Below are 17,560 nucleotides of genomic sequence, written 5' to 3' on the forward strand. Positions count from 1 at the left end.
CTTAGAGAGGAGAAAAGAGCTGGAAATCACACAATAACCTGGGGCCTGTTGAAGGCAACACATGCAGATCCTGTTAACCCAAACAGCACTGGAATAACACACAGATCCAACAACCATTTGCAATTAATAGTGTGATCATAATGTTTATTTGATTATCTCCAGACACCGATTGATTTTTTCACCGATGTTTTTTTCTTGTAAAATAAAAGAACTCAAGGAAGACTTACACTGTTACATAAACACTACATTATTGTATTTACCTCATTACTGAGAAACCTGACATTTTCAGCTTTCTGAACTATTCATGAACTGATGATTTGAAGACAAAATTTAATTCAAAGCAGTAATTCAGAAACTTCATTATTATTCTGGTGTTACATTAAAAAAAAAGAGAAAAATATGTTTGGAAAAAGGTCTTTGCAAATTTAATTTAAAAAAAAATCAACGTTCTTGTTGACAAAAGACATATATAGTAATGATACAATATTGTAAAATTATTATATTAATTGGACAAAGGTTATTAAATAGCAGGGTGACCTGTGGCAAATTTATTATTAAATGAGAAAGATTATGACACAGCTGACTGCAAGTTATTATTACATTAATGAATTATTATGTTAATGGACTGCTGTTACACTGAAAGTTGCAAAAGGCCAGCTTTAAGGTTATGCAGGAAAAAGATTTGCATTATTCTCCAAGGGACAAAATATTATGCACATACTTTTTTATGCTTTATTAATTAGGTTATGTGCACTTTTGAGGGCGTAGATTGGGGTTGGTAACACAATTAATTAAATTTATTCATTGATTTTCCACAGCAAAGCTATTAAAAAATACAGAAAGAAGTGTATTGGACCCGAATCATCCTATAACTGCTGAGCAACCGGCTTAACTTTTCTAACTCAAAATAGCTCCATCGCCTCCTTCAAATTTTATAACTTCAAATTACGGCTTCATATTGTGTTATGCACAGATGGCTACCCCGCCTGTTTGGTTGTCCACATCCCTATTCTCTACAAAGCATCGGCATGTTGCCTCGCTGTGTCCCAGGGGCTTGCTGCTTTCAATAATATATGAATGTGTGTGTGTGTGTGTGTGTGTGTGTGTGTGTGTGTGAAGTAGCGGTAACACGTGATGTTGCAGGTCTCACCCCTCCTTCACTTTAATCGGCAGGGTTTGACTCGCAGACTGGCTGAAAACACTTGGCGAAGATCTTATACTTCCACCGCCATACCCCCTTCAGCGAGACACCAAACGCCAGCAGATCCAGCAGTCAGTTGAACACTGCGCTTCATGCCTTCTACACACTGTACCATCTGTGGTATGCATACTGGTGTGTATCACAGAAACCATCAGATTCCAAATGACCAGCTCACTGAGCAACTAAAGACCATGATTCATCAGGAAATTTAGTTATCATTGCATTAGTACGATAAGCCCCTTGAGAGGCTGCATCTCGTTTTCAGTGACTATTTTATTAACTTTGCGAGGCTGTACGTGCCCATTTGGCAGTGATCTCAGCCCATGAGGAGCCAATTTGCAGTTATTCACTCTCTCTCTCAGTAGTTCACTGTAATTGTTTGAAGAATACACAAAATAGTTCTTATAATTTGCATAAGTCTTTACTAATTTAAAGCTGCTGGGCAACAGTGTCTTAAAAATTCTGTTCCCATAGAAACTGCATTCTTGATTAAGTTTAGAGGGAAATGTATTTTGTTGGGGATTATGTTCATTTTTGACGTATCACAAATCTGTTTCTAATCAACATATGTTGCTGGCATTTTAGCCAGTTTCTTTACTGTAGCCACCAAAACTACTCGGTTAAAGCTGAAGAAAGGTTAGGTTTAGGCATAAAAACACTTTATTATGGTAATGTGTGCAAAAAATATACAACTGTCTTGACTTGAACTCAGGTCACCTGGGTGAAAGGCAGTTGCTTGACCCATCTACCATCCCACCTTCGTCATAGCACAGACTTCAGACAAAGTGATCACAAATGTTCTTGTGATACACTCCAAACAAACGTAATCCCTAACAAAATGCATTCCCCTCTAAATGTAATTGACAGTGTAGTTTAGTTGTGTGAGAGAGTCATTTTTAGGAGACGGGGTTCCACTGGGAAACTTTGCATGCTGGTGAATCCAAATGGCAACTGTTAGCTGTTTGATCTTCAAATAGCCAGAACTCAATGTAATGTGTCAGTAATGAGTGTGATCACTTTATACAAAATAAGATGAGAGAGGCAAAAGATTTATCCACAGTGAGTCCCGCTGTCTTTGGACAGAGCGCTCACTCACTGCTGAGACTTTTGTTCTCAAGTTTTTTAATTTAATTTCCCTGTGAGGATATAGGATTTCCTGCCGGTGTACATACCTGAATTTCATTTGGGCAAAATAGGGCGAATCTACAATGTCCCAATTAAGGGAGATAAGACTCTCTTCTCTATTGCAGCTCCTCTTTGTGATTTTGGCTGATAAGGTGGGTGTATTTTTACATGCATTTCTCTCCTAATGCAGCTTTCAGTGCATTCTAGTGATGCTAAATGCCATATTAAAGGTCGGGGGGTGTATGAGCATGCCCTCTGTCAACAGAGTCGACACACTGCTTAAGGTAACAGAGCATGAGAGATGGACAGATCGAGCCTAAGTGCTGAAACAGAGTCGGGCCCAGGGGAAGAGAGGGAGCCTTTCAAGGTGGCGCTTGTGCTGTTCGCCTCTAGCGTACTTGGAGGAGAGTTGTTGTGCAGAACTAACTACTCATTTGTCCACCCTTTCTCCTTTCCCCCCTCCTTCTTCCCAGATCACTGTCTATTTCCGGGCCAGCATCCTGAGTGGGGCACGCTCTCATGTTCCAGATATTAAATTACTCATGAAATATTTGCTTGGCCTCCAGACTCCACTGCAGCTTGCTCCGAAGGCTCCACTTAGCCCCTGAAACGTCTCAGAGAGCAGGCTTGTGTCACCTCTCCACGCAAGGTCAATTTTTCCAATTTAGAGACGGGGCATTACAGGCCATTTCAGATTGCATTAGCGTCAAAGTCCTGCTCTTGTCACCTTTTCCCTCCTCCTCCTAGTTGTACCTCTTCTCCTCGCTGGCGTTCGGGCGGGGAGGGCTGCTCTCCTAAAACAAGCAGTCTGAGAGGTTGAACATTGCATGATTCAGTAAGAAGAAAAGGCCTGATCACTCACGCTGGGTGCACTTGACTGTACCAGAAAGTTCCATCATGCTCAGTGAACCCTGAAGACATTTTAAAGATACAGCCGCCCAGTTCAGAAGGGCAACGTGAGAGTTACAAACCTGCGAGACTGAAGCGTTATGACTCAACCTGATGGCTACTGGTCATGAGGTTAGGACCTCTCTGGTATTTTATTTTCATTAAAAAAAAAAAAAAAAAGTTCACCTAAGTTTAACCCAGTGTGTTTGCTGAGACTAAAAATATTCATTTACACGGAGATGGCAGCATCAAGACAAATATGCAACCACACATACATTTATATTAGCAAAATTACAAATATAAATTCAGTGCATTTTAGTACAACAGTACCTTTTGGATAAGACATATTAAAATGCCTATTTTAAAAAGCCGAAAAAAGTCTAAATTAATAGATTTTGAATATCTGAAATAAAAGCACTGTAAATTGGTCATCCAGCTGGAGTTTAATAATTTGCTGTGTTCAAATGGTGGATAGCTTGGCATTCTCCCTAAATTGCCATATCACTTTGAAATGTGTAAACTATGAGTGTCCTGACAGGCTGATGTTCTCTTTTATTCAATATGTATAATACATTAATTATTGATAAAGTTAAAGTGTAGTTAAAAGGCCTCTATCTATCTCCACAAACCACACTAATGAATATGATTGAGTTGTAAAAGAGGTATGGAGTTGGAGGAGTTTGAGGGGAAGGAGGAATTTTTTTTTTTTTTTTTTTTTGAAACTGAATTATTTTCTTTTCCTCCTTTGTTTTCTTGTGGGGCCATGCATCAAGTCTTGCAAGCAAACAAACTCCATGTGAAAAAAAAGCTTGCGCTGAACCTAAATATGTGCAGTCAGTACAGCATTACAGTTTCTCTACACTTTTGGTCCTGCAGCCCGATGAAGCTCAATGGTTAGAACATGAGCCTAACACTTTAACAATTACGGGTTAAATTCCCACTGGAGCCACACATTAAAACTGTACGCACTCGTGGCACTTTATGGTAATGGATAAAAACACCCACTAAATGTTGGGTTACTTTTAAAAAGCAATTCATATCAGAGTGCTCAAAGCTGTAATTATTAAACCACGGAAATAATCATTATTCTCTACAGGCAAGGCATCTCGGTTGAGATACTTTGCCTGTAGAGCAAACAGAATATGCATGAGAACTAATACTTTACTCCAAACTACAGTCTTTGAATTGTTTTATTGTCACCTGCAACTATTTTAATCCATTAGTTCAAGATGTAAAAACTTATGTAAGCAGCTACGATCGCGCCAGCTATATGCCGTCTCTCATAAAAAAGTGTCTCTGGATGATCCAAAAAATAATTGCGAAGGTTTATTGACAGTATCTACTTCCTGATTAATTACAGCAACAATAACAGATTACAGCTACATTTTCAATAATGATATCATTCCAATTCTGTTCACTGTGATCTGTTACCCCCTAAACAAGGAAGCGTATGAGAGGCAGATAAAGCGATGAGAGGCAGATGTAATGACTCCTCTGACTTCAGACCACAAGCTCTCCCATATGGCCATTGAAGGCCTCTCAGCTGTAGCCGTCCTGTCACGTATGGATCCCAGGAAAAGGTGAGAAGCCAGTCACCCATGACTATTACCGGCTCACTTGTGAAATCGCCAACCAGGGCTGTGACAGAGCGAGGAGAGCCTGTCAGAGATTAGGAGCTGTTTTTCATTTGACTGAAGTGGCCCTTGTACATGTGCGCTGCCACCGTGTCACCTGATATAGCTCAGAAATATATACATTTCAGTGTTTTTTCGCAGCATTACACACTGACATGCTGCCTGTCTTCCAGAGCTAATATTCTGTGTTACTTCAAATTTATAAGAAATATTTATATTCCCCTGAGTGGCCTGATCTTTTCCATAGAGATCCATTTCCTCTAGCTTTGTGTTTGTTATTACATCCGGATTAGATACATTTTTATCAGTGTCCAGCACTCTAGGCTGAATAGCGAGTGTTAGTGCGCACTGCATGCATGTGAAGATATCCTTCATTCTGTGCTGATTCCATGCCTGCAGAAAATTAATGCTTTTTCCATATACAAATCAGAGTTTTATTAATGCATAACTGAGTGTTAAGAATTTAGCTGATCCAGACCACGGAGCTGACTTGACCTAAAATGGGATTTAACAGCTCTCTGAACCCGAGAAAATAGGAGCTTGTATTAAGCTCTACATTGCCGTGTGTGTGTATCTGGAAACCCTTTACAAAAGGCACATAAAACTAAGGCTCCTCTGGCGTTGGCTATCTGCACTATTCCCATGTTCCAGAAACGTATAAATCATTCAAATCATCTGTTTTTCAGCGGCATTGCTGCAGGCTCCTAAATCTCACATTTTGAACAGAGTGCTCTGCCTTCAGTTTCTTTGTTGGAATTGTAAAGATCTATCTGTGTTTGGGGAGGTTTTGAGAAATTCAGCATTAAAAGTTAGAGCAAAACTAATAAAATCCCTTTAATGTCCATTTTTAGCCTCTCAAATAAACATTTTCAGAAATCAAATGCCAGCCACATGTGAAGGCATTTGAATGGAAGTACATCTGATTTTGCAAATGGTAATTTTTTGTTTCCAAATTGTCAGATAGAGCCTGATGATTCCAGGGTCACAACTACCTCATGCTTGGTAATAAAACAACTTTACAGTGAGTTAAAAAACAAAACAATAAAGGGAAGTAAATGTCAATGCAGGTATGTGCAAGTTAATTATTTGCGTGCCTTGTATGAATATTGGCACAGAGCCACTCTTTCTTTTGATGATGACTTTGGGATTTAGACTTCTTTGGGGAAAGATTTTTCAGCTGTTGAGGGTGCAATTGTGGGAAAATTTGCATCCACTTACTGATGCATACAGAAAAAGTTATTTAACACAAAATTAAACACCTGAGATTACAAAATATTGAGATGGCAGAATTAGAGTAACTAAAGTTGGTGCATTAAGTTTGTAATTTGAACATAAATAATGCATTTTGACCTATAAATCCCTACTACAGCCCTGTGGTGGCTAACAGGAGTCCTGCATGGTCGTAATCTATTGCAGCATGTGTTTGCTCCTAGCTGATATAGAAAACATAGATTTGTTGACATATACTTTTAACGGGTGGGTTCATCATGTTGTGGTAAAGATGTCCATTATCATATGCAAGAGCCTACCGATGAGATAAGCCACAGTGTAAACCAGCTTTGGAGTATAATTTATGACCCACAAGTCAAGCCAGATTAGGCCTGATTGGATCGCTGGTGCCATATGTGACCTACAATCTGTGCTCCAGTTGTACTGCAAGGCGGGAGGGTCAGCGATCTCCCTGGGCAAAGGTTTCCATGGGAACGACCTCTGGATGCTCCGCGCTGCTCCTTGCAGCCCTCGCTCATCTTAAGGCAGAATTATCCAGGATTTCTTTACGTCAGTCCCATATTCTTCTGCTCTATTTCCCCACACTTCTCCGCGGTTTCAGCTCCCTCTGTTTTCACTCTACATGCAGACTCTTATGTGCAGTGACACTTGCATGCATACTGACACATGCATGTGCATGCATACACATACGCACACAGACCCCTCGCCCACACACACACAATTTGTGCTTCAACAGTCTCATCATACTGGTCCTAACCGGGATGTTGAGCCATACTCCACTTTTGTCAGTGCAGATTTTTAAAAAGTACTTTAAAATCTACCCATTTGAACTGGCACTATTTGATTTCTTTTTCTTTTCTTTTTGAGAAATGTTCCCAAGATCTATCTGTGTTTGGTGAGGGTTTTTTTTTTTTTTTTTTTTTAGCACCTTTTAAAATATTTTACGATTAGATATGGAACAACAATATTCTGCACTATCTCAGCAAGTCAGCAGAGTGTCACCTCAGCCTCTTCTACTGCCAAGTCAAATTTTGATCAGTGGTGACAAATTTGCACTGGCCTGGAATGCAGACAAATCCAGCAACAAGCTATCGGCAAATGGACAATAATCACGCCTCCTCATGCTGAGCTGGTACTCAGATTCAAGCAAGCTCAAATTCAAAATGATCTGTGGTCTGCAGAATACATACTGTGTGCATCTGAAGTTAAATAAAGGTGTTAAGTTGCACCCACGTTGCACCAGTGCCAACCCTAAAATACAGCAGCAATCAAACTGAAGCAAACACAGCCACAAACATTCATTTTTAACTAACACGCAGCATTTAAAGTCTAACCAACATTATTCAAAATGACTTATACTTCTTAGTTAATTTGAATTGCACGACCTAAACTTCAGTTGCATTTATAAAATGCATTAGACCTTTTTTCCTTCAATATTGTATATTGGCTAACTTCAACACTACAACTCAAAAGCAACACTGATTAAATGAATTAACTCCCAATTCATGGCCAATTCATATTATAGACATCTGCTCATGCAAAACAGGACAGCTTGTAAACTGTGCCATTTAATAAGTAATAAATAAATAAAACTTTCCACAGGCTCAGCAACTGCCAAAAGGCACAGCCACCACATTTACATTCAGTGCATATAATTACAGTTATGAATACAACATTAGATCAGTGACTGATACATCACAATACCACATTTAATCTTTATCATGAAAGCTTTACAAACTGCGTGATTCAGTAGGAAGATAGAAAAAATGTATAAATTAGAAATTAATGCAAGCTCAGGAGGAAATGGCACAGAAATGTAAATAATATGTAACATGTAATACCATGCAACTTAAAACAGTCCCAGAAAATCTGCTCAGATGCTATACACACTTTCCGCATAATAAATACAACTTCTCAAACACTTTCTCCACAGGCTTCCTGTTACATTAATTTACATTAATCACTACATTTCAGCTGCAATATAATTAAATTATTGATATGTGATACTGCTCTCTATATCGAACCAATTCATTTTGCCATTCAGAGGCACAATGCAGTCTGAGGCTGTAAACAAATGACTGGTCACACCTTTCCACATGTACCCATTTGTTGTCTTAATAAAAGATAATGAGAGGCGTTGTCTGTATGCCTGACCGTCTGGAAAAACACTGACACTTGTGATGTTATCTGCCACAGCGATTACCGCCGACAAGGACGCAACAAGCATGAATCAAGTTCTCACTTGTTCAAATGAATTTTTAAGGAGCTGAAACATCTTTGGCAGCACACAGTAATAAGTACGTTGTCATTTCGCTTCAGACTGCATCTGCAGTTCCTGAGCACCACCTTCTCTTGAGGCTGCGCACGTCACTGGAAAAAATAAAAATCCAAACAGGAAACCGCAGTGGGAAATGCACAGTGCTACTTGTAGGCGTTTTACTATAGGCACAGGTAAAGGTGAGTCATGCTGACAGCGGGCCATTTACACTCACACACACAAAGTTGGCACCTACCTCAAAGAGCTGTGTTAAAGGTCAGAGTTCAGATACAAGACACTGCGAGGACTTACTAATCCCACCTGGATGCTTATTTTAATGTTCTTCACAGTGGGCTTGATCAGGGATTTCTCTGTGCGCCAAGCAGGTCAACATGGGTAGTGGCAGGTTTGAGAGGGCTTAACCAACATCTTTTGGCTCACCACAACAGTTCCAGTAAGCCATGGGTCATCATGATGAAGGAGTCTGCCCACGAAAAAAAAAACTCCAGAGCGACAGGCAAAGGAAGAGGAATCCTCTTAGCGGTAATATCCTGTTGTGCACCTCCATCTGTTGCTCTGAGAGGGCCTGCAGGCTTCATGGAAAGAGGAAGAAAAAACAAAAAGATAAGAGGAAAGAGCACATTTGGTGTTTCCTTATGTAATAAAAACTTTAGAGATGCTCGCATTACGCTTTAGATCTTATTTACAAAATGAATGTCATTCATTTTGTAAATGAGCAAAGTCATTGCAAAAATCCTTTTAGTTCATTTGGATTTTATTTTTATGTCCAAAATTTTTTATATTCTGCTTAAAATAAAAATGCAGATGCAATAGTCTGCACTGCTCAGCACTTTGAAATAATTAATAAAATGTGATTTAGAAATAAAATGTATTATTATTGTTATTTTTATGTTTTATAAAAAATCTGAACGGGAGATTTAGAAAGGGGTGTATTTTAGTGTGTTTTTACTTGTTGATGGTGACTTTAACATGCTTTGAAGCTACAAAAAGTCCATATTACCAGAAAGTCCCTTGAATACATGCAAGCCTACAGCTGAGTCTGTATTGTGGGTAGGAGAAAAATCCAATCTTTGGTTCAGAAGTGCAAACTGCGGCGACGACAGCACACACGTCAAGCTAAAACACAGACTAATTGATTTATGCGAATGGTTCATATCAATTAGTGGAGGGCTTAAAGGCGATGTTCGCCTCTGAAACCAAAGCCATGATTGATGACTGCCATTTTATCAAGGCATTCATTTCACTGTGACTGTCAGCTGAATCACTTTTACTGGGCCTCTGTTTTATGGCAATAGTTTGTAGATTTATTATGATGATAAAAAGTGTTGTGTGGCTTCCCAGAGGCGTGCACCATCCCCACATGTCGTTTCAACTATATAATGAACGCGGGTACCCCTCTATAAACCAATCAAGGCGCTGATTTTAGACTTTTCCTCGCCTCATTGGCCAGTGCTGACACTACTGCAAAACAAGACAAGTTACCACTTACGAGATTTGGTGATTAACTTCTGCACAACTCTGAAGACTTTCAGTGCTACCATCCTCATCCAGGTCCTGGCAACAGTATACCAGTGAAAGTTCTACTGTGTCTGTAGAGTTCAGTTAACAAGAAAGTAAATTAAATCCTGCCGAGGCATTTGGTCTATGTAATTAAAGCTGGAGCAACTTAGTGGGATTGAATTAAATTTTTGGCAGGAGGTAAACCAATACGCTGGGAAGGGAGGGGGGAGTGACTATTCATGAAAGATAAGCAGTGAGCCCATCTTGTCGTAGCTGCTTTAAAGTAAATATTCCCCTTTGAAAACAATGAAGAATGTCTTTGTGTCCTCGGCAGTGGCAGTGCCATTTGATTGGCACGTACTGCCACCAAAAGAGAATGCATGGCAACATTTACCTTTTCTGCTAAAAGACAAACTGTATGAACTTTTTTTTTTTTTTTTTTAAACTATTAACAGGATAATCTAATTTAAGCTTGGCTCCTGTATCTGTCGGAGATCAGTCCCGCCGACTCTGCCGTGCCTGCCTGTGAAAACGCGTGCTCACCTAAGGTTAATCCACATGCAAAAGGTCTGTCTAGATTAGAGGAGTGCATAGCTCTTTCTCAGCACAGGGTCAGGGGTCGCTCACTAACTTTTATAGAGAGCAGGCCATTTTGTTTCCTCGCTCTTTATCCAGCTGCTGATGCAGGCTAGGCGCAATACCTCACCATAAGCCCTTTAAGGCGAGAGGTGTAATCGATCCCAGTCTAGGGTGGGCAGTTTTTGAATGGGCTTGAATTAAAGCTGAATATTCTAAAGGATAAGCACAGCTTATGAACTGCATGCACAGTAATGTATATACTCCTTCATCAACTTCATTTCATTTTAATATCTTCTCTGCCTTATAACAGAATGTATTTAACTTCCATCTATAAATAGGGTTCAACACAGGGCTGGAGTCGGTTTATTTTCAGTTCAAGGCAGAAATTCATTTAGGTAAGTAATTCTCAGCAGGTCTGACATGGCAACACAGCAAAAACGTCAGTGTGAATTTACTGAGAGTGTAAAAATCAACACTATGCCAATAAACAATGTGTGTTTATGTAACTTCACACCCATTAGAGTTAATTTAGCACTTTTGATAGATTGGAACACTCGTCACATGAGTGGACAAACAACTCTCCAATCAGCACTTTATCGGCAATGAGCTGAAGTCAACTCCAAATTATTGGCACCGGAAAATCACCGATTGTGAACACTGGAAAATTTGCTGTAAATCTTCATATGCCAAATTGTTTTTGGCATATGATTTGCCAGTTTTTTTTTATAACTTCTAAACCTGATATTAATGGACATACAGATAAGAGTTTTCATTTCACAGAATAGCAAAAAATAAAATTGCCTGGCTTCCATCAGTCTTACCAATCCCTTCTTTCACTATTTCCCTTGTGTTGCTTTTATGTATTGAATGTATTTTTTTTTTTTTTTTAATTTTTATATGAAACTAATTGTGCTGTCTTGACCATGACTCTCTGGAATATTTTGCGATTGGATATGGACCATAATTCTCTGAAAGACCAGATCTTGTATCTCAATGGGACCTTCCTGGCTAAATAAAGGATAAAAAAAATAAAATAAAAATAAACGGAAACTGTTAAGTTGGAGCTGAATTCAGTCAAAGTATTGCTGGGAACAGTCACAGCTTTAACAGCTTATTTGCAGGAATGTTCCAGTTTATCTTGAACAATGCAGTATAAGAGGAAACAGTTAATGTTCAGCTTCTAAACTGTGGGTGGCAGTGTTGATGCAATGGCAGGTCCCATGGTTTGGGAAAGAATGGACTGAACATTTTCTCCTGCGTCCATATTCTTCATGTACAGACCTAAACATTAAAATAACTATAAAGTAACTCATTAGTCTGCTGATGTTATTGTGCTCAGGTGCTGTGGGACAGACATCAGTTGATTTAAAAATATCTGAAAATGAGCTATAACAGAGTCACTCTTTGTTTTCGCCCTTTTGCATTGAAGATTTGGTTTGGCCACCGATCCAGGACAATGTAAAGAAAACATCAGATTATAATAGTCCTGTTTATTATGTATATCTATACATTTCTATATCCCTTTACTATTAACTTTGTATAACTTATATATGATAAATTAATGTATACAGTGACAGAATATATCCAGAGTTATCAAACAATGCCAAAAATCCAACAATGTCGATGTGGAAAATCTTAATATAAACACACTTGGAGGAAACTGGATGTTATCTCATTTCTGTCTTTCTTAATTTCTGTTTGCAGTTGTATATTTACAATTGTGGTGCTATAATCATTACAATAAAAAAAATTGTTCATGACTTACCGAGGCAGCTGGGAACCACAAATTTTAAAATGACACGTAAATAGGTTTAAATGAAATGTCTTGAAATTTTCGATCAGTGGTTTGTGTTTTATTGTTATCATAAAAAACTAAAATGTTTCCAAATACACTTGTGGATGGCCACATGGCAATGAGTTAAAGTATCTCGGCATGCTGGTATGAGGTGCATCTAAATTAATAAACAATATTACAAATTTATACTGAAATTATAAGGCGACTGGCTACATAACTGGCCACGCAAGGAGACCCAAAAATGTAACAAATAACAAAATCAAAAATAAAAATAACCTCTGCAGTGTGGGTTCACCCCATGAATACGGTACATAAAAATATAAAAACAAACTGTAAAATCAGTCTTCGAATTATTATTTTTTTGTTGAACATAATGAACAAAATAAAAGACACCTTTTAGAGACACATAATACGTTAAAATATTAAATTTTAAAGCAAATAGTCATATACATGAATGCTGCACAAGTGCTTCACCATTATTCACATCATGCAGCAAGTCAAAATAATAAAAAAAATTATATACAGTACTGAGTAGCGAACTGCATGCTGCAAAAAAAGAAAAGAAAAAAGTGACTATCCAAGTTAAAATGGAGCTGTACCTTGGTGTAGTCTGCAGTATAAGGGAGTAATTTAACAGCGAATTTGTTACATATAATATGAAGTGTGTTTTGACTTTACTGTACACTGCCATTGCCAATGTTACTGTAAAGCAGCCTGTTTTTCATTCTCCTATGGTATGTTATGGTATGTTATAGTATGTTTTGCTTTGGCTGGATCACAGAGGGCCACAGAGGAACACGAGAAGCTTTAGTCAGAGCTCTCTGCTTTGCATTACTCATATTTTATTACATGCAACCACTATAACAGGGTGGGTAAAATATTTCTTTGGGCAATATTAGACATGTATTAATATAGCGTCTTTAGGAGTCTTTTGGCTCAAGTCGAGACTGAGCTTATATGGAACTCATTATAGTAAAAGCTGCCTTCTCGCTGCCCTGCCATCCTGCTCTGTCTCAGTTGTACAGTCACCTGAGCATGACCTGGAGTCAGCCGGTCAAGTGACCTGGAATCAATACAGTCAAACTCTGTGGAGGCATATCAGCTTGGCTCATTTAACCCACAAGAGGCCTACTGTACAGCTGTAGTGGCGTGCTTCACAAGAGGCAAATTAGCTAGGCGTATTTGATGACAAATGCTACGTTCCAAATGCTTTGCTTGTTCCCGGGTTTAGTTTCTCGGTCTGCTTTAAAGGCTGAGACTCCGTATCTCTGTGGAATCTCTCTCCATGTCCCCCTCAGTTGCTCAGATGACTCTAAACTGTAATTTTTAAGCACATATGTAATTTTCAGCATGCTCTCTCCTCTAGTCTTGTCTCCGGGTCCCTCACCTACTTGTAGAAAAACAATCTATAATTTTTCAGCATATCTGTAATTTTTAGCCCTCTTTCCCTCTCCAGCTGCCTCCATGTCATCTCATCACCTTCTAATATAAAAACCAACATATAATTTTTCAGAATATCTGTAACCTTTAAAAGTACAGGACTAGAAACTAGTAAATTGTGTCTCTATGGTATCCCGCTCCATGTCTGTCATTTTCTCATATAAAATCTAATTCGTTTTTTCTAATTTTTTTTTTTTTTTTTTTTTAATTTTACCACTATGGCTCTGAATATAAAGGCATTGGGATTACAATACCAGCTGTTACGGCAGGAAATCTGTTTTATACTACATCAAGGAAATTCCAAAATTCTGTTCATGGCTAATGCCAAATAAAATCAGATGTCATTTTCTGCCAACCAACACTGACAACTTGGAACTGCTGGGAAAAAGAAAAAAAAAAAGAAAAAAAAAAAACTAATCCCTTTAAAACAGCAGAAAAATGATGAAAGCTTAATGTGTTACGATTATTAGTGTGTATCTTTATTTCATACAGAGCGTTTTTATTGATTATTGGGAAATGATTGCCAGTAATGTTACTGCCAGACTCCTTTGTGCCAGCTTCAATCAGCTTAATGGAAACACAGCACAATTTTAATAATTTGAGACGATTAATTGTGACATGTTTTGAGGTTATACAGCTCTTTCAGCTAATAACACACTGAAAGATTACAGTTTTATGGTGATGCATGAATAGAGAGAAAATTCTGAGAGAGGTAGGACTTCCCTTTGGCTTTGCTCTCTTTCCTCTGTTGTAGGAAAATAGCTGCTGTACAGGTTCAGATTCGTGACATCTCGGCCTATGTAAATGATGCATGACAGTCTTTGCACCCTATATGTGATGCATGAATGATGGCTGCTCTGATTTTTATTGCTGCCACAATTTCAATCATTTATACATCTGAAATTTATTTTGATGTTGACTGATCAAATTAGGGTGGAATTTATCATATAAACTGCCTTGCAATGTACAGGCTAGGCAAATGCTGTTTAATGTGCAAAGATGAATCAATAACTTGGCTGATATTGATTTTTTCCATCCTAACTATTAGTGTTCAAATCATTTTCATGTTATGAAATGAGATTCTACTCAGATATAAATCTTTAGGGGATATTATTTCATGTATAAGAAACTGCATTTAGACTTTTTATTGGATCTTACTGCACCTTATCATAATTTCTACTGAATGTCTGTCACCTCAGCAACACACACAGGCCATACCTCTATTATACTGCATCATAGGAATGACTGTGTTTCTTTTCACATAATTTTCTGAGCTACTCAAGTATCTGTCTGCCATATTTTAAAGAAGGCACCTCTCAGTTCCCAGCAGGAGTGTGGTGCTGTAACCATGCCCAGGTCCCATAGCCTGCTCAAGTTGGTCTTAATGGTCTGTAGTCTAGACGAGGCTGAGGGATCCTGGGAAACAGACGACAGGTCTCATTCTCCTCTTTATGAGCATTGTACATATAGCCTACTTACAGCTGTAATGATTAACGTTTGGATATTTTGTGATCATAAATTTAAAGAAGTGTGGATAAGGAAAAAATCCATCCAATTTGTAAGCTATTTCATTTTGAGTTAAGCCTATTTTATTTTAGTTTCTTATATATATATATATATATATATATATATATATATATATATATATATATATATATATATATCTTACCTATTATACCTTAGCGTCTGTATAAATACATTTTGGACTTCACTACCGGCTGCTGGAACAGGAAAACAGGTTTAGTATGGCTGATATATATATTACATAGATCATAATCTAAGATAATAAAGAATCTGCAATTCTGTAATAAAAGGCCAAACCAATGCTGATACAAATACACCTACAGTATGTGGTTATAGCCTACGGGACGTATTTTATTGGAAGTGATATATTTTATATTTTAACAAATAAATCAGTAATTGAAGTGGTCTTATTCATGTCAAGTTGGGCGCGACAGGCGTAACTGCTCATCAATGAGCTAATAGGTTACGTCACCTATCAATAGCTGATAAACTATAAAGTACTTTTGTTAATAAAAAATTAATCATAAATAATTCATAAAACACTTTAATAGACCGTAAAATTAACAGGCCCACTACTAAAGCGGCATACTCGTAATAAAAATTGTAGATGATAAATATTTTGATTTACTGTTCACAGCTGAGTCAGATTTCTTAATTATAGAGTCAAGACGACATCAAACCGCCTGATGGAGAGGTCAGTGTAAAACTGCAAATTAGAACTAAGTTAAACTGTGAGTATTGCAGGCAAAAATAGCAAAGAAGAGTAAAACTTACTTTAATTGATCTCCATGCTCGTCACCTGTTAGAGCGCCAAAAGCCATTCAGTATGGCCCATGGGAGTCTCACAGTTTGCCGCACAGCAACTTTCAGCGAGCTCTGATCAAACTGTGACAAGTGTCCTTATTTTGAGTAGTGGTGTAGAGAGGGAGCAAACCAATAAGGTGCTCCATCTTTTATAAATGTCCCACATGGTCCTAAAATACTTAATTATCGTTAGGTAAGGCAGTGCTGTCGGGCTTTCTATCGTTGATTGACAACGGGATGAATTGAAGTTCCTTTGAAGGGGGTGAGGGATCTTGCGGTGCCAACGACTGTCTTACAATTCAAATATATAAATCACTCACATCGTGAAACATACAAATAAATGCGTCTTCTTCTGTTTTCCAGTCGATTTGCCCGATTATTACGGCTTATCAACACGCAGTGGTAACTGTCATTTCTGCGCTGCTCTGCGCTCCCCTGCGTCTGTGGTTTTTTGGTCTCGTCCAAACTTGGTTCAGATTTGAGTTCATTTTCTCAGCTATCTGGGATCGCTCTACCGGAGGTGAAGGCTCGCCTGTCTCCTCTCTGCATTTGTTGTCAATGGCTTTCAGGACGTATTTTATTTGAATGTCTGGGCCTTTAAAGTGACCAATAATGGATATTCTATGGATATTATGGACAATACCGGCCGTGATAGCTGTTGAAGGTAAGCTAGTGTTTCAGTCCTAACGGTTAAAAGCCGCATCCTCCTCTTTCAAACCGGCTTTGAGTTTCTGACACAGCGCGTGAATGGATGTCTTCTGATTTAAGCTAGCAGGTTAAGAAAAATTCGTCATATTTTTGCGACAGCTGTTAATGTACATTATTTTCAGGCGTTCACGCTAGTTGTGTCGGCTTAAAACTGCAGAGTAGGGATGATGGGATGCGCAAAACATGCTCCGGCATCCCCCACAGGTACACGGATGCTGTTTGTCACTAAAGGTAGCAGTCACGGGTTAAATTCCGCGGTGTTTGTGTTGAACGACCACCCCTGGTTAGCTTGATAAATCTCAGCGAGGTTACATTATTTTGGAGGGGTGTGTGTGTGGGGCCGACAGCAAGCACCGGCTTCACCAAGTTGTCAAGCAAATGGTGAATAACACGTCGGTCCAGTGCGGTCCCTAACACACTGGCGGAGACATAATACGCAAATAAGAATAGGCGTTCAAATATTAGCACATTTTAGCCCATAAGGGCTGTGTGTATTGTGGTTACACTGCAGTCTTCTGCGCTCAGGCAGTGGGAAACAGCGTGGCTCCACGCACAATGAGACAGGTTGAATGAGTGAGCCCCTGTCTGACGAAAAATCACTACAGTATTCCTGTATGGGCGTGTGTGTAGGTCTCAGTAAAGTTTATAGTAATACTTCACTTAATATTTTATCTCTCATAGGATCACTACAGTCTTCCTGTGATGTCAGCTTACTGTACCATTCCTGTAGGGACTGCTGTTATATTTGTATAATAATCTTTTAAAATGTACTATGGTTCATAGGTAGATCTGCGATTAGTAGAGTCCTTTTCCCTTGGTCCCGGGTATTTTTACATTGAGGATCGGTGGATTTT

The 17,560-nt window shown here is 38.6% G+C and overlaps 1 protein-coding gene and 1 long non-coding RNA gene across 5 annotated transcripts in view; one reads left to right on the forward strand and one right to left on the reverse strand.

Annotated features, from left to right (window-relative positions):
• Window positions 1-7,611: 7,611 nt before the first annotated feature.
• LOC115359223 (uncharacterized) lies at window positions 7,612-16,551 on the reverse strand. 4 transcript variants are annotated; one of them, XR_003928237.1, is made up of 4 exons: window positions 15,969-16,551; window positions 15,340-15,388; window positions 14,984-15,086; window positions 7,612-8,928 (listed from the first exon to the last, which is right to left on the reverse strand). It is a non-coding gene; the product is annotated as an uncharacterized LOC115359223 (long non-coding RNA). The 4 variants fall into 4 exon arrangements; XR_003928236.1 differs by having other exon boundaries at window positions 15,340-15,391; XR_003928234.1 differs by lacking the exon at window positions 15,340-15,388 and having other exon boundaries at window positions 15,969-16,530.
• Window positions 16,513-17,560, forward strand: part of ephb2b (eph receptor B2b) — a 131,419-nt gene continuing 130,371 nt past the window's right edge. The window contains exon 1 of the mRNA XM_030051582.1: window positions 16,513-16,662. Coding sequence (XP_029907442.1) covers window positions 16,611-16,662 — 52 coding nt within the window. The 5' untranslated portion in view covers window positions 16,513-16,610. The remainder of the gene's footprint in view (window positions 16,663-17,560) is intronic.

This window comes from Myripristis murdjan, chromosome 5, assembly GCF_902150065.1.
Source record: "Myripristis murdjan chromosome 5, fMyrMur1.1, whole genome shotgun sequence".
Lineage (NCBI taxonomy): Eukaryota > Metazoa > Chordata > Actinopteri > Holocentriformes > Holocentridae > Myripristis > Myripristis murdjan.